This window comes from Oncorhynchus clarkii, chromosome 25 (genome assembly GCF_045791955.1).
Source record: "Oncorhynchus clarkii lewisi isolate Uvic-CL-2024 chromosome 25, UVic_Ocla_1.0, whole genome shotgun sequence".
NCBI lineage: Eukaryota > Metazoa > Chordata > Actinopteri > Salmoniformes > Salmonidae > Oncorhynchus > Oncorhynchus clarkii.
Window position 1 is genome coordinate 4,299,815 of NC_092171.1, and position 24,228 is coordinate 4,324,042.

A 24,228-nucleotide genomic window follows, 5' to 3' on the forward strand; every position below is an offset into this window, starting at 1 on the left:
GTAAATATATTTTAGATTCTTCAAAGTAGCCACCCTTTGCCTTGATGACAGCTTTGTATTCTCTCAACCAGCTTCATGAGGTAGTCACCTGGAATGCTTTTCCAACAGTCTTGAAGGAGTTCCCACATGCTGAGCACTTGTTGGCTGCTTTTCCTTCAATCTGTGGTCCACCTCATCCCAAACCATCTCATACACACAAATCTAACTAAGGAATGGAATAAGGATATATAAATATGTGGATGAGCAATAACAGAGCAGCATAGGTAAGATGCAATAGATGGTATAAAATAAAGTATATACATTTGAGATAAGTAATGCAAGATATGTAAACATTATTAAAGTGGCATTATTAATAACCTCTTGGGACTACCCCTCCTGGATCCGGGAGAATTGTCATCAACTACACTAATTAGCATAATATATAGTTAATCACAGTTTAGCCTTTTGTTAATCACCCTGTCGTCTCAGATTTTGAAATTATGCTTTACAGCCAAAGCAAGACAAGCATTTGTGTAAGTTTATCGATAGCCTAGCATAGCATTATGTCCAGCTAGCAGCAGGAAATTTGGTCACGAAAATCAGAAAAGCAATCAAATTAAATTGTTTACCTTTGATGAGCTTCGGATGTTTTCACTCACAAGACTCCCAGTTAGACAGCAAATGTTCATTTTGTTCCATAAAGATTATTTTTATAGCCGAAATACCTCCTTTTGTTGTTCACGTTTTGTTGAGAAATCCACCGGAAATTGCGGTCACGCCTTTGTCTATTACGCACAAATCACTCTGAGAGCCACCACCTGACCACTGACGCAATGTTGTCGTTCATGCTCATTTTTCAAAATAAAAGCCTGAAACTATGTCTAGTGGCTGTAGACACATTAGGGAAGCCATAGGAAAAGGAATCTGGTTGATATCCCTTTCAATGGTAAATAGGGATGCATAGGAACACAGATGTTTCAAAATAAGCGTCACTTCCTGAGTGGATTTTTCTCAGGCTTTCGCCTGCAATATCAGTTCCGTTATACTCACAGACAATATTTTTACAGTTTTGGAAACTTTAGAGTGTTTTCTATCCTAAGCTGTCAATTATATGAATATTCTAGCAGCTGGTCCTGAGAAATAGCCCGTTTACTTTGGGAACGTTATTTTTCCAAAAATGAAAATAGTGCCCCCTAGCCTTAATAGGTTTTAAAGTGATCCATTTAATAAAGTGGCCAATGATTTCAAGTATGTATGTAGGCAGCTGCCTCTCTGTGTCCCGGCTTTGATGCACCTGTACTGACCTCGCCTTCTGGATGATAGCGTGGTGAACAGGCAGTGGCTCGGGTGGTTGTTGTTCTTGATTATCTTTTGGCCTTCCCGTTATATCGGGTGCTGTAGATGTCCTGGAGGGCATGTAGTTTGCCCCCGGTGATGCGTTCTGCAGACCGTACCACCCTCTGGAGAGCCTTGCAGTTGTGGGCAGTGCAGTTGCTGTAACTGGCGGTGATACAGCCCGACAGGCTGCTCCCAATTGTGCATCCGTAAAGGTTTGTGAGGGTTTTAAGTGACAAGCCAAATTTCTTCAGCCTCCTGTGGCTGAAAAGTCTGTATGTAGGCAGCAGCCTCTCTGTGTTAGTGATGGCTGTTTAACAGTCTGACGGCATTGCAATAGAAGCTGTTTTTTAATCTCAGTCTTCTTCACCACCCTGTCTGTGTGGGTGGACCATTTCAGTTTGTCTATGATGTGTACCCCGAGGAAATTAAAACTTTTCACTATCTCCACTGCTGTCCCATCGATGTGGATAGCGGGGTGCTCCCTCTGCTGTTTCCTGAAGTCCACGATCATCTCCTTTGTTTTGTTGACATTGAGTGAGAGGTTGTTTTGCTGACACCACACTCTAAGTACCCTCACCTCCTCCCTGTAGGCTGTCTCGTCATTGTTGGTAATCAAGCCTACTACTGTTGTGTCGTCTGCAAACTCGATGATTGAGTTGGAGGCGTGCATGGCCACACGGTCATGAGTACAGGAGGGGGCTGAGCACACACCCTTGTGGGGCCTCAGTGTTGAGGATCAGCGAAGTGTTGTTACCAACCATCACCAACTGGGGGAGGCCCGTCAGGAAGTCCAAGACCCAATTGCACAGGGCGGGGTTGAGACCAAGGGCCTCAAGCTTGATGATGAGCTTGGAGGGTACCATGGTGTTGAATGCTGAGCTATAGTCAATGAACAGCATTCTTACATAGGTATTCTGCGTGTCCAGATCGGATAGGACAGTGTGCAGTGTTATGGTGATTGCATCATCTGTGGAACTATCGGGGCGGTAAGCAAATTGAAGTGGGTCTAGGGTGACAAGTAAAGTGGAGGTGATATGATCCTTGATTAGCCTCTCAAAGCACTTCATAATGACAGAAGTGAGTGCTATGGGGCGATAGTCATTTAGTTCAGCTACCTTTGCCTTCTTGGGTACAGGAACAATGGTGGCCATCTTGAAGCATGTGGGGACAGTAGACTGGGATGGGAGAGATTGAATAAATCCATAATCACACCAGCCAGCTGGTCTGTGCATGCTCTGAGGGTGCGGCTAGGGATGCCGTCTGGGCCGGCAGCCTTGCGATGGTTAAACAGTTTAAATTTCTTACTCAACCAGGCACGGAGAAGGAGAGCCCACAGTCCATGGTAGCGGGCCACGTTGGTGGCACTGAATTATCCTCAAAGCAGGCAAAAAATATGTTTCGTTTGTCTGGAAGCAAGGTGTCAGTGACGTGGCTGGTTTTTCTTTTGTAGTCCATGATTGTCTGTAGACCCTGCCACCAACGTGGCCCGCTACCATGATTGTCTGAGCCGCTGAATTGCGACTCCACTTTGTCTCTATACTGACATTTTGCTTGTTTGATTGCCTTGCGGAGGGAATAACTACACTGTTTGTATTCGGCCATATTCCCAGTCACCTTTCAATGGTTAAATGCAGTGGTTGGTGCTTTCAGTTTTGCACGAATGCCGCCATCTATCCACGGTTTCTGGTTAGGGTAGGTTTTAATAGTCACATTGGGTACAACATCTACTATGCACTTCCTTATAAACTCACTCACCGAATCAACATATAAATCAATATCATTCTCTGAGGCTACCCGGAACACCTTCCAGTCCAAGTGATCAAAACAATCTTGAAGTGTGGATTCCAATTGGTCAAACCAGCATTGTGCTTAGCACAGGTACATCCTGTTTGAGTTTCTGCCTATAGGAATGGAGGAACAAAGTGGAGTCGTGGTCAGATTTGCCGAAAGAAGGGAGAAGGAGGGCGTTGTATGCATTGTGGAAGTTAGAGTAGCAGTGATCCAAAGTTTTGCCAGCGCGAGTGCTACAGTCAATATGCTGATAGAGTTTAGCTAGCTAGCCTTGTTCTCAAATTTGCTTTGTTACCATCCCCATCTACAATAAGTGCACCCTCATGATATATGGTTTCCAGTTAGCATAAAGTCCAGTGAAGTTCCGTGAGGGCCGTTGTGGTATCGGATTGAGGGGGGATATACACGGCTGTGACAATGACCGAGGAGAATTCTCTTGGTCGGCATTTGATAGTGAGGAATTCTAGGTCAGGTGAACAAAAGGACTTGAGTTCCTGTCTGTTGTTACAATTACACCATGAGTCACAAATCATGAAACATACACCCCCGCCCTTCTTCTTCCCAGGGAGATGTTTATTCCTGTCGGTGCAACGTACAAAGAATCCAGGTGGCTGTACAAACTCCAACAGCATATCCCGAGAGAGCCATGTTTCCGTGAAACAGAGTATGTTACAATCCCTGATGTCTCTCTGGAAAGCAACCCTTGCTCTAATTTTGTCTACCTTGTAATCTAGAGACTGGACATTAGCAAGTAATAAAAAATAATAATAATACAAAATAATAAAAAAAATACATAAAAAAATGTAATAAAATAAAAAGCGTGATGGGATGGCATATTGCTGCAGAATGCTGCGGTAGCAATGCTGGTTAAGTGTGCCTTGAATTCTAAATGAATCACAGACAGTGTCACCAGCAAAGCACCCACACACCATCACACCTTCTCCTCCATCCTTCACGGTCGGAACCACACATGTGGAGATCATCCGTTCAACTACTCGTAGTCTCATAAAGACACGGCGGTTGGGAGCAAAAATCTAACATTTGGACTCATCAGACCAAAGGACAGATTTCCACCGGTCTAAGGTCCATTGCTCATGTTTCTTGGCCCAAGCAAGTCTCTTCTTCTTATTGGTGTCCTTTAGTAATGGTAACTTTGCTGCAATTCGACCATGAAGGCCTGAGTCACGCAGTCTCCTCTGAACAGTTGACGTTGTTATGTGTCTTGTTACTTGAACTCTGAGGTGCAATCTGAGGTGCAGTTAATTGTGGATTTCTGAGTTTAGTAACTCTAATGAACTTATCACCTGCAGCAGAGGTAACTCTGGGTCTTCCTTTCCTGTGGCGGTCCTCATTAGAACCAGTTTCATCATAGCGCTTGATGGTTTTTGTGACAGCACTTGAAGAAAGTTCTTGAAAGTTCCGGATTGGCTGAACTTCATGTCTTAAAGTAATGATGGACTGTCATTTCTCTTTACTTATTTGAGCTGTTCTTGCCATTTAAGCAAATAGGGCTATCTTCTGTATACCCCCCCAGACCCTACCTTGTCACAACACAACTGATTGGCTCAAATGCATTAAGAAGGAAAGAAATTCCACAAATTAACTTTTATCATGGCACACTTGTTATTTGAAATGCATTCCACACCTCATGAAGCTGGTTGAGAGAATACCATGTGTGCAAAGCTGTCATCAAGGCAAAGGGTGGCTACTTAGAAGAATGAAATATAAAATATATTTAGATTTGTTTTTAAAAAATGTGGTTACTTCATGATTCTATATGTGTTATTTCATAGTTTTGATGTATTCACTATATTATACAATGTAGAAAATAGTTCAAATGAAGAAAAGCCCTGGAATGAATAGGTGTGTCAAAACTTTTGACTGGTAGTGTATATATATTTCCTGAGTATTATATTTCTCCTAGATTTAGGACAGACACTTTTTGAAGTGTTTTTGAAACCTTGTTTCTTATGATTTTTTCGACTGAACTAGACATTTTTGAATGTGTTATTCAATGCATTTCTATGGGCATTTATCAAATGTTTTTTCATATTTCTTTGATACATAAAGGGGTCAAATATCTAAATGATCCATAGTACTGCCATCTTAAAACAATTCCAATTGCCAGCTTAGCACCCCCCCTTCTCTCAACGACTTTGATTCGGTGATATGAGAAAACAGAATGGATCAACAACATTGTAGTTACTCCACAATACTAACCAAATTGGCAGAGTGAAAAGAAGGAAGCTGGAGAGAATTAAAATATTCAAAAACATGCATTGTATTCAACTAGCTCTCACAGTCTCACTTCAGAGTTAGACACTCATAGATGTTTCTCAAACCTCAAAGTTCAAAGTTTTAAGGTTAAGTTTAGGCATTAGGGTTGAGGTTTGGGATATGTTTAAAACAAAAAACAAAAAAACAACTGTATATTGCTGGATTTGAACTTCCAACTGTTGAAAGCAGAGGCAGATGCTTATGTTAATGCCCATCCACCATCCCCATTGCTCTAGCAAAACTGAAACCTACTTGAAGGTAACAGCGCTCACTGTTGCCCCTAGTGGCTGGTTCTAGGGAGAACCATCAAATCAAATCAAATTGTATTTGTCACATACACATGGTTAGCAGATGTTAATGCGAGTGTAGCGAAATGCTTGTGCTTCTAGTTCCGACAATGCAGTAATAACCAACGAGTAATCTAACTAACAATTCCAAAACTACTACCTTATACACACAAGTGTAAAGGGATAAAGAATATGTACATAATATGTACATATGAATGAGTGATGGTACAGAGCGGCATAGGCAGGATGCAGTAGATGGTATCGAGTACAGTATATAGGTATACATGTGAGATAAATAATGTAGGGTATGTAAACATTATATTAAGTAGCATTGTTTAAAGTGGCTAGTGATATATTTTACATCAATTCCCATCAATTCCCATTATTAAAGGGGCTGGAGTTGAGTCAGTGTGTTGGCAGCAGCCACTCAATGTTAGTGGTGGCTGTTTAACAGTCTGATGGCCTTGAGATAGAAGCTGTTTTTCAGTCTCTCTGTCCCTGCTTTGATGCACCTGTACTGACCTCGCCTTCTGGATGATAGCGGGGTGAACAGGCAGTGGCTCGGGTGGTTGTTGTCCTTGATGATCTTTATGGCCTTCCTGTGACATCGGGTGGTGTAGGTGTCCTGGAGGGCAGGTAGTTTGCCCCCGGTGATGCGTTGTGCAGACCTCACTACCCTCTGGAGAGCCTTACGGTTGTGGGCGGAGCAGTTGCCGTACCAGGCGGTGATACAGCCCGACAGGATGCTCTCGATTGTGCATCTGTAGAAGTTTGTGAGTGCTTTTGGTGACAATCCGAATTTCTTCAGCCTCCTGAGGTTGAAGAGGCGCTGCTGCGCCTTCTTCACGATGCTGTATGTGTGGGTGGACCAATTCAGTTTGTCTGTGATGTGTACGCCGAGGAACTTAAAACTTACTACCATCTCCACTACTGTCCCATCGATGTGGGTAGGGGGGTGTTCCCTCTGCTGTTTCCTGAAGTCCACAATCATCTCCTTAGTTTTGATGACGTTGAGTGTGAGGTTATTTTCCTGACACCACACTCCGAGGGCCCTTTGCCTTACAAAGAACCCTTGTCTTCCAAAAAGGGTTCTTCAGATCAAAACGGTTCTGGTAGAACCCTATCCCTCCACATAGAACCCTTTTGGAACACATTTTTTCTAAGAATGTAGGAGGCATGGATGGCGTACTAAAGCTGTGGGCTAACACAAACTTTAGCTATCTCTGATGTGCATCCAAAGTTCTAATTTCTCCATTATTATATGTATGTATATATATATATATATATATACAGTGCCTTGCGAAAGTATTCGGCCCCCTTGAACTTTGCAACCTTTTGCCACATTTCAGGCTTCAAACATAAAGATATAAAACTGTATTTTTTTGTGAAGAATCAACAACAAGTGGGACACAATCATGAAGTGGAACGACATTTATTGGATATTTCAAACTTTTTTAACAAATCAAAAACTGAAAAATTGGGCGTGCAAAATTATTCAGCCCCTTTACTTTCAGTGCAGCAAACTTTCTCCAGAAGTTCAGTGGGGATCTCTGAATGATCCAATGTTGACCTAAATGACTAATGATGATAAATACAATCCACCTGTGTGTAATCAAGTCTCCGTATAAATGCACCTGCACTGTGATAGTCTCAGAGGTCTGTTAAAAGCGCAGAGAGCATCATGAAGAACAAGGAACACACCAGGCAGGTCCGAGATACTGTTGTGAAGAAGTTTAATGCCGGATTTGGATACAAAAATATTTCCCAAGCTTTAAACATCCCAAGGAGCACTGTGCAAGCGATAATATTGAAATGGAAGGAGTATCAGACCACTGCAAATCTACCAAGACCTGGCCGTCCCTCTAAACTTTCAGCTCATACAAGGAGAAGACTGATCAGAGATGCAGCCAAGAGGCCCATGATCACTCTGGATGAACTGCAGAGATCTACAGCTGAGGTGGGAGACTCTGTCCATAGGACAACAATCAGTCGTATATTGCACAAATCTGGCCTTTATGGAAGAGTGGCAAGAAGAAAGCCATTTCTTAAAGATATCCATAAAAAGTGTTGTTTAAAGTTTGCCACAAGCCACCTGGGAGACACACCAAACATGTGGAAGAAGGTGCTCTGGTCAGATGAAACCAAAATTTAACTTTTTGGCAACAATGCAAAACGTTATGTTTGGCGTAAAAGCAACACAGCTCATCACCCTGAACACACCATCCCCACTGTCAAACATGGTGGTGGCAGCATCATGGTTTGGGCCTGATCTACTCTTCAGCAGGGACAGGGAAGATGGTTAAAATTGATGGGAAGATGGATGGAGCCAAATACAGGACCATTCTGGAAGAAAACCTGATGGAGTCTGCAAAAGACCTAAGACTGGGACGGAGATTTGTCTTCCAACAAGACAATGATCCAAAACATAAAGCAAAATCTACAATGGAATGGTTCAAAAATAAACATATCCAGGTGTTAGAATGGCCAAGTCAAAGTCCAGACCTGAATCCAATCGAGAATCTGTGGAAAGAACTGAAAACTGCTGTTCACAAATGCTCTCCATCCAACCTCACTGAGCTCGAGCTGTTTTGCAAGGAGGAATGGGAAAAAAATTCAGTCTCTCGATGTGCAAAACTGATAGGGACATACCCCAAGCGACTTACAGCTGTAATCGCAGCAAAAGGTGGCGCTACAAAGTATTAACTTAAGGGGGCTGAATAATTTTGCACGCCCAATTTTTCAGTTTTTGATTTGTTAAAAAAGTTTGAAATATCCAATAAATGTCGTTCCACTTCATAATTGTGTCCCACTTGTTGATTCTTCACAAAAAAATACAGTTTTATATCTTTATGTTTGAAGCCTGAAATGTGGCAAAAGGTCGCAAAGTTCAAGGGGGCCGAATACTTTCGCAAGGCACTGTATGTATATATATATATATATATATATATATATATATATATATGTTCCTTGGCGAATGTTTGTATGAGGCGATTAGCCTGTCTCTATCCAATCAGTGGGATTCAGATCTGAGTTTGACGGTGTTGGATTGGTTTGTTCAAGTCCTGGTGAAAAAGGAAGGTCTCTGAAAATCAAATAGGCTAAGAATGTATAGGAACACCCGACATGGGGGAACTGTGCTATCAGACCGAGCCAGCCCCACATTTTGCTTATCTGACAGGTTTGATTACATTTTTCTAGGCCAGCCTCCCTCATCAAAGCGTTTAAGAAATTATGCTGATTACAGTGCACTGAAGACATGGGGAAGCACCCTGGAGTATTGAGTGCTAAGCATTCACTGAGATAATAGCTTCATTCGTGCTTGATCAAAATAAAGGCTGCTTGTTTAATCCCTAACCTATTGGTACTTATGTTGGATTGTTCAGGGAATTGATGAGGCCTTTTAGGCAGGTTCAGAAAGAGAAAATAAACTCATTAGCGCTACATAGCGGTAAATGAACAAAGACAGAGAATTCAGAGGTATTACTGCATAATACAATACATTCATGTGTGGTCCTATTGTAGACTATATGGGCTACAACTGAGGATACTTTGATTTGGAAGGTAAGTAAAGTCAATGTGGTCAAAATGAAAGAGAAAATAATTAGCTCTTTCATGTTTTATTTATTTAACTAGGCAAATCAGTTATGAACATTAAGAACAAATTATTATTTATTAAGATGGCCTCCCCGGCTCTCAATGTAGTCTAATGCAAATTTTGGTGAACTCTAACCTACTCACCCAATCATTCATTAAGAAATGGCAACTGTTGAATAACAGAAATGCAACTTGCGGCAACAAGAGTGCACTATAATTTGATGCAAAACCATCACCACACACCTTCTTTCATGAATAGACAACGTGTGTAATGCATGAGTATAAGATGAGTCATTATTTCCTATTGATTGTGTAGCTCAACTCTGTTACATAAGCACTACTTATGCCACTTAACTCAGAAAGTAATATCACAGTGCCATCACTCTGGTTGAAAACGTATCCATCCGCCATCTGATAACAAGTGCAGTAAATTGCCAAACCCAGGCCTGAAGCTATCATCAAGACCACGACCCTTACCAAATCCAACAACACAATCAAACTGCAGTTTTCAGACAGGGCAACGAAACAAGCAACGGTGTATGAGAACAAAATACATATCGTGACATATTAGGCTACTGTGAAGGTATCCAGCTCTTTCCACAAAAAAGTTAAATAACACACAGTTTTTAGGCCGTACTTATTCCAACCAACACTAGCATCTTCGTTGCCGTTCATTCATTGATACAGTTTATTGCTAGACTACATGTCGTCCATTGAAGCATTGCATTATGTGTGTGTGTGTGTGTGTGTGTGTGTGTGTGTGTGTGTGTGTGTGTGTGTGTGTGTGTGTGTGTGTGTGTGTGTGTGTGTGTGTGTGTGTGTGTGTGTGAGAGACAGAGAAATTATGAGGAGGAGGGATCGATCTAAAACCTTACCTCCGGAGGCTATATGAAAAAAGAGGCGGGGGTCTGCTGCTCGTATCGCCGCAGTGTACTTGTCCTCTCTCCCGGGAACCTGTGCTTTCTTTTCTGGCATAAGCCTGACTCTTAGCCGGCCCCCTTCGGCGCCGAACCACCATTCCAAAATATTTGTTAGGTCAATTTCCAGGAAAAATACCGGGTCTTCCTCGTAGACTGCCAGTCCACCGCATCCCGTTTTAACCAAGTCCTCCCCAATTTCCACCACGACTTGATTCGATTTACGGCTGGCTTTCGTCAAACCCAAATTCAGAACTTTGGACAGCGGCCTCTTGTAGCCGTCCACCAGCACTGGTTGCGGAAGCTGTCCACCAGCACTGGTTGAATTCTCTGCCGCCATGCTATCGATTGCAACCAACTTTGGGTCAACAAAAGTAGCCACCGTTTTTTGTAAGGGAATGCAGTGCATCCTTAAATTAGCGCGCACCGTATAGCACCCACTAAAAGTCAGACAATCTCCGTTAAGTGGACGTTTAATCAACTCGGTAATGTAGTAGCGCAACAGAGAGGGCACTGCAAAATCCATGGCCAGGTTTTTCCTCTTGAGTCGGGAGTTGTAGGTCTGGTTGGAGTCTTTTTTGCTTCTAGCATCCCCGCTGCTGCTGCTGTTGCCAAGCCCCGCAGTGGGGAATGCAAGTCCTGCGGTGGTCATTTGCGAGGCGCACTGCAGCTCAGCAAGAAATGCCGCAGACCAAACGAACAAGTATAATATCCTGGTCGCCATGCTTGGAATCGAAAAATCTCCTTTTTGATTATGTTTTACCCCGGTTCCCTTCTCTTCTTTTTTCACGAACGCAGCACAAAATCAAAGCGCGAATCGATGATCATGCGGGCTCTGTAGTTCTGGCTAGTGCGCACCCGCGGCACATTCCCTTCACATCTGTTTGGTGATAATGGTGACTGTTGCTACTAACCCTTCTTCGTTAAAGAACAAAAGTGTCATAATTTGTCCTCCCTAAATGATGTTCTTTGTCACGGGTATATCTCCCCAATTACTCTCTTACTGCAGGGCGCTGCTTGATATGCACTGGGTCCGCTCCAGTGGCTATCAAAGGCTCCTTGTGTGTCTCGTGGCACAGTTGTGGGGTACAAGTAGTCGTTTGCCAGCGAAGAGATACAGTATCGCTCTCTCCTGTCATAAATCTTCACTGACCATGTCAGTATTCAGCTAAATCTGTTTGAGCAATTCACCGAGCGCGAACCAATTTACTCCCAATGCTTCACCTCGATAAATGGAAAGTGGAACTTTAAATCCTAATACAAAATATATTTCCCTCGAATAAGACTATACCCACGCTGTCGGGACGCAGTCTCTCCAAGACTCTTTTCCGATGGCTTTTGCTGTTTTAAGTGCACGAGATGAGTCACCTGGCTCCCTACGTTCGTATTGTAAACTCACGTATGCATCCCCTTGACATCAGTGTAAAGCCAGATATCCTCGAATATGCGAATGAATATGAGACACATCTGTGCCAGAAAGTGTAGCCTCGGTCTGAGCGTCCGCCCGTTGAACGGCTGTTACAAACGTGTCGGGGAGCAGTATGCACCTTCAGATCAGTGTCAGCATCCGTTAAGGCGCCTAAATCTCATTGAAATTATCCAGGCCAAATACTGAGCCAGAGCGGCGGTGCTCCTGAAAATACCCCTAATTAATTTCAATTAATCATTATCCCATTAGCAAGAAAATGATTTATCCACTACTCTCTCCAAATGCATCCTGACTGAATTGGTAATTGTTTGGTGTAGCCAACCCATGAACAATTTTGTCTCACCAAGAGGGAAGATAATTAAGCAAGAGGTGAGGCATAGCCAATGTAAGACTTTTCTTTTTTGTAAGACTTTTCTGTAAATTCAACAGTAAAACACTGTCAAGTGCACAGTAAAATATTGTTTTACAGAATTAATGCATTATGGGTAAAATTCTTAAAAATACTGTTAATAACTGTAATTGGAGAATATTAATGATGACATCAAAACTATGTCTAGGGTGCATGGGGTCATCAAGGCAAAGAGGGGCTACTTTGAATAATCCAAAATATAAAGTATATTTGGATTTCTTTAACACTTTTTTGGTGACTATATGAATCCATATGTGTTATTTCATAGTTTTGACATCTTCACTATTATTCTACAATGTAGAAAATAGAAGGAAAAAAATAAAGAAAACCCTAGAATGAGTAGATGTGTCCAAACTTTTGACTGGTACTGTCTATATATACAGTTGAAGTCGGAAGTTTACATAATGTCATGTCCTGACCTTAGTTCCTTTTTTTATGTCTCTATTTTAGGTTGGTAAGGGTGTGAGTTGGGTTGGGCATTCTATGTTTTGTTCTATGTTTGTATTTCTATGTGTTTTGCCTGGTACGGTTCCCAATCAGAGGCAGCTGTCAATTGTTGTCTCTGATTGAGAACCATACTTAGGCTGTTTTCTGTTTTGTGTCTGCACCAGACAGAACTGTTTCGGTTTCATCTCGGTCTCTTGTTGTTTTTGTCATTCAGTGTTCTATTAAATAATCATGAACACTTACCACCCGCTGCACTTTGGTCCTCACCTTCTTCCACCAACGAAAACCGTTACACATACACTTAGGTTGGGGTCATTAAAACTCTTTTTTTCAACCACTCCACAAATTTCTTGTTTGCAAACTATAGTTTTGGCAAGTTGGTTAGGACATCTAATTTGTGCATGACGCAAGTAATTTTTCCAACAATTGTTTACAGACAGATTATTTTACTTATTCAATGTATCACAATTCCAGTGGGTCAGAAGTTTACATACACTAGTTGACTGTGCCTTTAAACAGCTTGGAAAATTCCAGAAAATGATGTCATGGCTTTAGAAGCTTCTGATAGGCTAATTTACATAATTTGAGTCAATTGGAGGTGTACCTGTGGATGTATTTCAAGGCCTACCTTTAAACTCAGTGACTCTTTGCTTGACATCATGGGAAAATCTAAAGAAATCAGCCAAGACCTCAGAAAAAAAACAGTAGACCTCCACAAGTCTGGTTCATCATTGGGAGCAATTGCCAAATGCCTGAAGGTACCACGTTCATTTGTACAAACAATAGTGCGCAAGTATAAACACCATGGGACCACGCAGCCGTCAGACCGCTCAGGAAGGAGATGCGTTCTGTCTCCTAGAGATGAACGTACTTTGGTGAGAAAAAGTGCAAATCAATCTCAGAACAAGAGCAACAAAGGACCTTGTGAAGATGCTGGAGGAAACAGGTACAAAAGTATCTATATCCACAGTAAAACGAGTCATACATTGACATAACCTGAAAGGCCGCTCAGCAAGAAAAAAGCCATTGCTCAAAAACCGCCATAAAAAAGCCAGGCTACGGTTTGCAACTGCACATGATGACAAATATTGTACTTTTTGAAGAAATGTCCTCTGTTCTGATGAAACAAAAATAGAACTGTTTGGCCATAATGACCATCGTTATGTTTTAAGGAAAAGGGGGAGGCTTGCAAGCTGAAGAACACCATCCCAACCGTGAAGCACAGTGGTGGGAGCATCATGTTGTGGGGGTACTTTGCTGCAGGAGGGACTTGTGCACTTCACAAAATAGATGACATCATGAGGAGGAAAAGTATGTGGATATATTGAAGCAACATCTCAAGACATCAGTCAGGAAGTTACAAATTGGTTGCAAATGGGTCTTTCAAATGGGCAATGACCCCAAGCATACTTCCAAAGTTGTGGCAAAATGGCTTAAGGACAACAAAGTCAAGGAATTAGAGTGGCCATCACAAAGCCCTGACCTCAATTCTATAGAAAATGTGTAGGCAGAACTCAAACAGCATGTGCGAGCAAGGAGGCCTACAAACCTGACTCAGTAACACCAGCTCTGTCAGGAGGAATGGGCCAAAATTCACCCAGTGTATTGTGGGAAGCTTGTGGAAGGATACCAGAAACGTTTGACCCAAGTTAAACAATTTAAAGGCAATGCTACCAAATACTAATTGAGTGTATTTGAACTTCTGACCCACTGGAAATGTGATGAAATAAATCAAATCTGAAATAAATCATTTTCTCTAGTATTATTGTGACATTTCACATTCTTAAAATAAAGTGGTGATCCTAACTGACCTAAGACAGTGAATTTTTACTAAGATTAAATTTCAGGAATTGTGAAAAACTGAGTTTTAATGTATTTGGCTAAGGTGTATGTAAACTTCCATCTTCAACTGTATTACTAACATATTCATAATTTAACACAAAGCCTTGAGTATATACAAAATAGAGGGCTTACAAAAAACTGGAATAGAAGTTAGTAAAAGGCTTAAACCTAGAGAAAGACTTCATTATTTTTAACTACACTACTATAGTATGTTGTAGAGATATGTTTACCTCATCTGTATGTGGTCATTCTTATCCTACATCTTTGTCTGCTTATACATGTATGACCCTGTGCTGCATTGCTGTCCTCAAATACTGCCCAGTCTCTACGTGGCTCCAACCAGTTCAGCACCAGCAGCTTTTAAAACTGCGCTCACACACCTAATACCAATTTCCCCTGCAATACACTGAAATATTAGAAATCAGAGAGGAGAAAACCACCAGGTACTGTTTGTGCCACCTTTTAAAGAAAACTGCTTTCTTAAAGTGAAAGTTCACTCAAAACCGTCTTCATATTTACTTCATTACTCCACTGTTAATACAAGCCCAACTGCATGTCAGTAGTTCGTTTTCAAGATAGAACACCTTCAATACAGAGCAGAAACTGTGATGATGATGATGATGATGCGTTTTGTATATCATCTTTGTGGATTGTATTAACAGTGGACTAATGAACAAAATAGTATCCCTTTAAAAACACAGATTCATCATCTCACCTAGCTGTCTACAGATTCTACAGTCCCAGGGGTTATTATTGATTACTGGGTCTGAACCTAACATCTGATATGAATCAGCAGTGAGTTTCAGGCAGTCAATGGAGATCCCCTTGTCACCTGATCATCTTAAACTGTATGTTTCCTATTGGGTCTGTGAATGTGTGTGTGTGTTGGGTGCTTACAGGGCTCCTATGCTGTAGACCGTGACCCAGTAACCCCTTCCATGAAATGCATTTTCCCAAGGGGCTTAGGGAGGGATTGTGGGGCTATGGCATTGTTTGATGGTTCCTTTGTAAAATGTGGGCTTCACAGATACTTTCCTCCTCTTCATCTGGCTTTGCTGCTTTGCTCCTCCATCTTCTCCATTTGTGCTGCTGCTCTGAAAGGTCATTGGTGATTTAATCGTGTTTGTGTCTGATTTTGTGTGTCTGTATGTATGTGTGTACACAGTGTTAGTTTGTGTGAATGCTCACACATGAATGTGTTTTTTTGCATTCAAGATTGTGCGTGTGTGTGTGTGTGTGTGTGTGTGTGTGTGTGTGTGTGTGTGTGTGTGTGTGTGTGTGTGTGTGTGTGTGTGTGTGTGTGTTTATGCGTGTGTGTTTATGTGTGTATATGTGTGTATATGCTAGAGTAAATGTACATGCAACTTAGCAAATTCATGTGCGTGTGACCAAGGCTGTTTTTCAATCACCTTCAATAACAAGCACTACAGAGACATGTTACGAGAAAGCTTATCTATAAACACAGATACACAAACACAGAGCATCTGCTCATTCCGCATATGGTGCTTGTAACTTCTTAGGCAAGACGTGAAAGTAAAACCCACCAGCCAATTCCTTAAAAAACAGGCAGTCTTCTTTTTATGCCCCATATTCCTACTGTATCTGAGCATATTACATATTCGAGAAGACAAGCTGGTTTATTCATATTTGAAGACTCTCAAAGGAGACAGAAGAATAATCAGAATGCGGTCAAAAGAAGGGAGGGAGACTCAACTCCATTCAATATCTTATCTGAGATTCTGTACACAGCTACAGTATTACCTACACTACCGTTCAAAAGTTGTCCTTGTTTTTGAAAGAAAAGCACATGTTTTGTCCATTAAAATAACATCAAATTGATCAGAAATAGAGTGTAGACATTGTTAACGTATCCCGGAGTCGCCTCTTCACTGTTGACGTTGAGACTGGTGTTTTGCGGGTACTATTTAAAGAAGCTGCCAGTTGAGGGCTTGTGAGGCATCTGTTTCTCAAACTAGACACTCTAATGTACTTGTCCTCTTGCTCAGTTTTGCACCGGGACCTCCCACTCCTCTTTTTATTCTGGTTAGAGACAGTTTGCGCTGTTATGTGAAGGGGGTAGTACACAGCGTTGTACGAGATCTTCAGTTGCTTGGTATTTTCTCACATGGAATAGCCTTCATTTCTCAGAACAACAATAGACTGATGAGTTTTCAGAATAAAGTTATTTGTTTCTGGCCATTTTGAGCCTGTAATCGAACCCACAAATGCGGATGCTCCAGATATTCAACTTGTCTAAAGGCCAGTTTTATTGCTTTTTTAATCAGGACAACAGTTTTCAGCTGTGCTTACATAATTGCAAAATGGTTTCTAATTATCAATTAGCCTTATAAAATGATCAACTTGGATTAGCTAACACAACATGCCATTGGAACACAGGAGTGATGGTTGCTGATAATGGGCCTCTGTTCGCCTATGTAGATATTCCATTAAAGAATACAGAATAGGGTGCAATTTGGGGTGTAGCCTAGGGCATTAATACTTGGACACCTAGCTATCTCATGGGTAATTGCTTAGGGGTGCAACTGGACCCATTTGTCTAGAATGACAGAATTGGAGACGGCATGCTTAAAGTTGCATTAGCATATGCATAGCACAAACTATAATTGAAGGCAAAGAGTTGAGGAGGATTGTTTAAAGCGGTGTAATCACTCATTGGAGAAAGCCAGTGTCTGTAGTAATTAATAAGAGATTCAGAGTTAAAGCTAGAAGTTGAATTGATTTTAAAGCACCCTTACCATAATGCCAACTCAGGCATAGCCTAAAAGTCCCATTCTTTACATGTATTGTTTCTGCATGTTTGTGATTGTAATGCATGGTGTGTGTGTGCGTTTTGATGGTTGCTTTTCATTCATGGTGGGACTGTTACATGTAGGCCTACCCAGCTCCACCAGGGGGCTAAAGTTTCTTAGCCCCCTCAGTTCAAACTTGTGCCCCCTCAGTTTCAGTGTTATAGCCCTACATAAAAATAGCAAAAAAACTTTAAGTTACTGGGTGCCAGGTTAGCACCAAAAAAAATCTGTATCTCTGCTGCACTGTTGCACAATGGACAGAGTGTGCTGCGGTGGGTAAGGGGGCTATGGAAAGCCACTGGGGCAGTCCTTTGCGTTTCTATAAAAAGTGGGGGGGAAACGCTTTTCTCTGTGGTAAGCTAAGTGGATGATATGTTATTGAAAATGAACCCTCTTGAAACAGCTATTTATCTATCTGAATATTTTCTTCATTCTGTCTGGAAACAAGGTCTAATAGTGGATGAGACTATACAATTTAACATTATAAAGATTTTTTTGAATCAATTTCCCCAAATACCAGAGGGGAAATGTCATTGCCATTCATCATATGCCTTGATGATACTTAGAAACATATATTTACCATGTCAAAATCTCAATATTTTACATTATTTTAGGAATTATCTTAATAACAAGCATCAACTGTAATTTAATACAGCTTTACCTCAAAAAAACGTACCGTGGTGGTAATGACTTAGCATTGTGTTAATGACAGAGTGTGGTGGAAATTACATTTCATATAAAACAGCTGATGAAAATTACCATTAAATATTTTAATGTCACAGTTGTAAATGTTGAATTTTATCGAAGATATAGAACACACCATTCAAAACCTCAAAAAACAAAGATACATGCCTCGACTTTAGCATTAGGCAGAAATACATGTACAAGGTTGGAAACACTGGTTGACATTAAACAAATGATTGTTCACTGGCTGCAGTCTATTGATTCAGACTCATGAGACAGGTACATATGTGCTCACTCAAGATTAGGTTTTGCCCATAATACACTCCATTGCTTAACGAGAGAGCAAAATTCCTCCCAGACTGAGCCATCAAGCATCATATGCTGTTTTGTCACTGGATGAGGCTTCATGAGCCAAGCACATTCTTTGGCTGGTACCATACAATGTCCTCTCTCATTGGTCAAAATAATCATTTTGGCTCCCACACAACTCATCATCTTGAATAGAGTGTAGCGCTCTGCATCAACATCTTGTATAAACCAGGGTAAGGGTCTTCATCATGTTTCACAACACACCACTTTCCTCATGTACATCTGCAATGGGCTGTATTGCTGTGCAGGTCGAAGTGAAAGGTTGTGCTTTTTCTGCCTCTGTTTATTCAATTATCACGTTCTGTGGGCCAAAACAATCACATAGATGTGGAGTCATTTGAGGGGCTATTAGGTCATCCTTCTGTAGCTGTAAGACTTCAGGTGAGAGTGGTGATGTGTTCCTTGACAGGTATGACTACATAACCACTATTTTCTGGATAGTTTATCGTCTGTTTCTTTGGTTTAATTTCTATGGCCTCGTTTTTTATCGCTGGGAGAGTTGGATTCAGTTCACCACTTTATTTTCTCTTGAGGTTTCTTTCTTTGTGTTTCTTAAGATTCTCCTGATATCTTATCTCTGAGCTTGTTTGATTTTGTTTATACACACTACATGAACAAAGGTATGTGGACACCAGCTCGTCGAACATTTCAGTCCAAAATCATGGGCATTCATATGGAGTTGGTCCCCCATTTGCTGTTACAACAGCCTTCACTCTTCCGGGAAGGCTTTCCACTAGATGTTGGAACATTGCTGCAGGGGACTTGCTTCCATTCAGCCATAAGAGCACTGATGTTGGGCGATTAGGCCTGGCTTGCAGTTGGCGTTCCAATTCATCCCAAAGGGATTGAAGTCAGGGCTCTGTGCAGGCCAGTCAAGTTCTTCCTCACAAATCTCGACAATCCATTTCTGTATGGATCTCTCTTTGTGCACGGGGGCATTGTCATGCTGAAACAGAAAAGGGCCTTCCTCAAACTGTTGCCACAAAGTTGGAAGCCCAGAAACATCTAGAATGTAATTGTATGCTTAAGCGTTAAGGTTTCCCTTCACTGGAACTAAGGGGCCTGGCCCGCATCATGAAAAACAGCTCCAGACCATTATTCCTCCTCCACCAAACTTTACGGTTGGCACTATGCATTCGGGCAGGTAGCGTTCTCATGGCATCCGCCAATACCTAGATTAGTCTGTCGGACTGCCAGATGGTGAAGCGTAATTCATCACTCAAAAGAACGCTCCAGAGTTCCACTTCATAATAACTGCACTTACAATTGACCGGGGCAGCTCTAGCATGGCAGAAATTTGACGAACTGACTTACTGGAAAGGTGGCATCCTATTATGACAGGCCATTCTATTGCCAATGTTTGTCTATGCAGATTTTATACACCTTTCAGCAACAGTAATCCACTCATTTAAAGGGGTGTCCACATACTTTTGCATATATAGTGTATGTCCTTGTCCTGTCCTTGGTTGATTTAGGGGGCATCTTATAGAAAATAAAACATTCATAATTGAAGTCAGTAACCATAGTATGTCACATAAATAGACATCAAAATCACTCAATCATCCTAACATAATGCAACATGTGATGGTCTTGTTTAGCAAATAAGTGTTCACTTTCAACCTAACTGTCACACCGTGACCTTAGAGAGCCTATTTGGTTTGGTCAGGGTGTGATTAGGGTGGGCATTCTATGTGTTGTATTTCTTTGTGTTTGGCCGCGTGTGGTTCCCAATCAGAGGCAGCTTTCAATCTTTGTCTCTGATTGGGAATCATACTTAGGTAGCCTTTTTCCCCACCTATGTTGTGGGCTCTTGTCCTTGTATTGTTGCTGTTGAGCCCTCCCTACAAGGCTGTACTTTCGTTGGTGCTCTCTTTCTTGTTTTTCTGGTTATTAAAGAATACGATTAACCTACGCTGCATCTTGGTCCACTTCTTCAGACGAGCGTTACACTAACCATGATCATATATGTAATTTGTGTTTTTTCAGGTGTTAAGATAAGTAAAAGTATATGAACTAATACATTTTGTCATTACCACCACATTCTGTCCTTTCCATCCATATTCATTGACATTTTTACAGTATTTGATCATAAATAGCAGGGATTCTAGCCGTCCAATCTCCAGTTGATCTGTTAGCATACAATGTATCCTAAACACATTATTAAAACATAATTTTAAAAATCCCCCAAAAATAGTAATGACGTACAATAAAAATATTATCTTCTCAAGTCATATTTACATTTTAATTAATTTCCCGGCATCACAATTTGAATCTCACTCCATGAAATCCATGTTCTCCACTGTCACTATTCATATCCATGATAACCCAGTACACAACATAAAAAAAACATTGTTATCATATAATTTGCTTGTCATGGTGGGAATGACACAATACTTAGAGACTAACATATTTCCCGAGTGGCGCAGTGGTCTAAGGCGCTGCATCGCAGTGCTAGCTGTGCCACTAGAGATTTTGGGTTCGAGTCCAGGCTCTGTCGCAGCCGGCCGCAAACGGGAGACCCATGGGGCGGCACACAATTGCTCCAGTGTTGTCCGTGTTAGGGCAGTGTTTGGCTGGTAGGGATGTTCTAGTCCCATCACGCACTAGTGACTCCTGTGGCAGGCCAAGCACAATGCACGGTTGCCAGGTGTGGCTGGCTTCTGGCTTAAGTGGGCATTGTGTCAAGAAGCAGTGCTGCTTGGCTGGGTTGTGTTTCAGAGGACACACGGCTCTCGACCTTTGCCTCTCCCAAGTCCATATGTGAGTTGCAGTGATGGGACAAGACTGTAACTACCAATTGGGGAGAAAAAGGGGTAAAGAAAAAAAGTTGGGGTGTGAGACAGAACAAAAACAGTGAAATCCAGACGAAATTCTTTAGAAAATGTCATTAAAAAAATGTTGAAAGCTGGAAACAAAAGTGTAAGGTTATTTTAGTCTCTACTTAATGGATGTGGGGTCTAAATAAAGATTGTATCTTAAAAATCTATCGCTGAGTCACAAAAAGTCCTGTATTTGCAAAATCACCCATAAAAGGGTGGGGTCAAGTTTACTAGTCGGGCCCTTGTGAGGACGTCGTGTTGGAGGCCAAATTGCCTCCTTCCTGCTTCTCTGCTGTTTCCATAGGGGGCGTTTTGCAGGAATATCTGCCCTATGATGGGGTGTGTGAGGTTTTCATCCCGACATTGACTGACACTGAATTGATTATGGACGAGGTCTCTCCAGAGCCTGGAGAGGAGAGGGTGTGCTCTGACACTTTCCCGGACTTGGAGAGAAAATTACTGCACTGTAAAATGTTCCTGGGTGTGGCACGGAAGTTGTGTCACTGCTAGTGTGTCTGGAGACAACTCCAGTGTTCACAGTGCATGTTTCGGGAGAGAAGGCAAACATTGTTTGGATAGCTGCAACACTTGTGATAAATAACTTGTGGTTTATTTTATTGCATTGACCAGTTTAATGTAATTTTCTTTGTTGTCTTTGGAGAGCATGTGTCCGGTTTCTCCATCATGTTTACTTGTTAGGACTAGGGTATTTTTTCTCAAATTCCACCTCACGGACGTGCCCAAAGTAAACTTCCTGTTGCTCAGGGCCTGAAGCCGGGACATGCATATAATTGGTACCATTGGAAAGAAAACACTCTGAAGTTTGTAGAAATGTAACAATAATGTAGGACTATAACACAATAGATATGGTTGGAGAAAATCCAATGAAAAACCAAACAGAGTTTTTTTTTTTTGAGAGCCCATGCTCTTACAACGGAATGTATAGGGGAAAAATTAATTCTAGCTCCCAGGATGCAATTCCTATAGCTTCCACATGGTGCCAACAGTCTATGTTCAAGGTTTCAGGCTTGTAACTTCCAAAACAAATGATAAAGACCAGTTTTAGTACAGGGACGCAGTCTTGGAAATTTGTGCATGCGTGGGCGATGAAGACAGAACGCACCTGGTAAAATATTGAACATACTTCTTTCCGTGTGAAATATTATAGTTTGATTACATTTTAGGGTATCTAAGGAGTCAATAGAAACATATTTTTACATGTTGAAACAAAGTTTAGGGGTAAACTGACTTTTTGGGATATAAAGAAGGATTATCTAACAAAACGACACTACATGTTATAGCTGGGACTATTTGGATGACAAGTCAGAGGAAGATTATCAAAAAGTAAGGAATATTTAATCGCTATTTGTAAATTTATGAAACCTGTGCAGATGGAAAAATATTTTGATGTGGGGCACCGTCCTCAAACAATCGCATGGCATGTTTTCACTGTAAAGCCTACTGTAAATCAGACAAGAATCTAAGCTTTCAACCGATATAAGACACTTGTTTTTACCTAAATGTTTAATATCCATAATTTTAATGATTATTTATTTGAATTGCTTGCCCTCCAGTTTCACCGGAAGTTGTCCCGCTAGCGAACGCACACTGCTTTAGCTCACATAGAAGATAGCGCCAAGAATGGGTGTGGCAAATGTATTTAAATTCCGTTTCGGGATGTTTTACTTAGTTCACTTTTGAGTGACTGGAGGGGAGGCTGTATCTGAGCCTGGTAGACCCCACCTGAGCTTTATTGATTAAGACAGGGTTTGCCTGATGAGAGGCTTTTTCTTTGAAATTTAGAAGTCAGAACTTTATATATATTTGAACCCTACAGACGAAGAACCATATATGTGACAATTTTTCCATTTTAAGATAATCAGTTATTTTTATATTATTAATTGTGTGTACCACATTAGGTGTTTTATGGTTGAGAAATAATTCACCATACCCATATCTTCCAACAACAATTTATATTTTTTTGTCATTTCAAATAATACTTTTTTTTATTGCCGTTTTAATTTTTAGAATGTGGAAGAACAATATATCTCCAGTGATGATTTCAGTTTGTGACATTTTGCATGACTCTTGTAAGCTGTCCTTTTTTAACACCTGATATGATGTTTTAAGTACTTTCAAGTACAGATGCCCTTCATGTAAATAACGTAAATGCAATATGCAGTTTATTCATTTGTATGGAGGTTCATTTAAAGGTGGTCTATCAACTTTAGCAATGATGACTTTTCTTAAAAGTTGAGTCATGAAATCTTAGTCTCATTTAAAATGAAGCCCTCAATGTGAACATACCATAGAACTACCAAAATAGAATACAATTAAATTAATTAAATCAAAACAAGCACAACTTGTAAATATCAAATATGGATCAATGTGATGTACCAATATGCAGGTCCCTAAGGTCAATATTACAAAACGTTCAGAAAACCATTCTCTTTGTGTTTAACACTATGATCAGCAATTAAGTTGTGAATTGCGTTAAACCCATGCTAAAGGCAAGAAATGTCCTTCTGCACTGAGGTGACAGCAGTAAATAAGTATTAACTGCTTAGAGTTAATGCTAAATGTGGTGACAGAGAGACAGTGTATATTGTAATGAATAAAAAAAGGGAATCAAGATCAAATGAATACTCACGTATGTGACGACTTATTTGTTTTTAATTCATTCAGATTAAAAAAGGTTCAAATGATCACACAAAATAATTATACACAGAACACATTGTACATAACATTTTCTACACTAGGAACAACATCTTAAAATTAAATTAAATTAATTCAATATATTGTGCTGGTTCAAATCATACACAAATTGATTTACATAGAAAACACCTACGATACATTTAATTTCCTACAATAGGGGTGACATGTCTTCTGAAATGTATGCAGATTCAACATACTACAGTATACAGGTTCAGGGGATCATAAACTCACAGAAAAAACGTTTAATTATGTAGCTTGGTTTAACAACAAATTATTCACTCTGCAGTGATTCATAAAAAGAGCGTGCAGCAGCTGGCAAGTAGTTGAGCATGGTAATCAGATCTTGGTACTTGTTTTTTTTGATGGGCAGAGGACTCTCATATGCTCTAGGGTAGTGGCTTGCAAAATAGGGAGGTTGAGGTGTAGCTCCTTGTTTTGGTTTGGAGATCAGCCACGATTTCCATCCCTCAAATAGACTGTGGCTCTGTTTGGCGTACAGATTCCAAGGATCCTCAACTGAA

The 24,228-nt window shown here is 40.9% G+C and overlaps 1 protein-coding gene across 1 annotated transcript in view; it reads right to left on the minus strand.

Moving 5' to 3' along the window:
- LOC139384000 (c-ros oncogene 1, receptor tyrosine kinase) overlaps nucleotides 1–10,907 on the minus strand; it is a 678,262-nt gene extending 667,355 nt beyond the window's left edge. The window contains exon 1 of the mRNA XM_071128628.1: nucleotides 10,142–10,907. Coding sequence (XP_070984729.1) covers nucleotides 10,142–10,907 — 766 coding nt within the window. The remainder of the gene's footprint in view (nucleotides 1–10,141) is intronic.
- Between the last annotated feature and the right edge of the window lie 13,321 nt (nucleotides 10,908–24,228).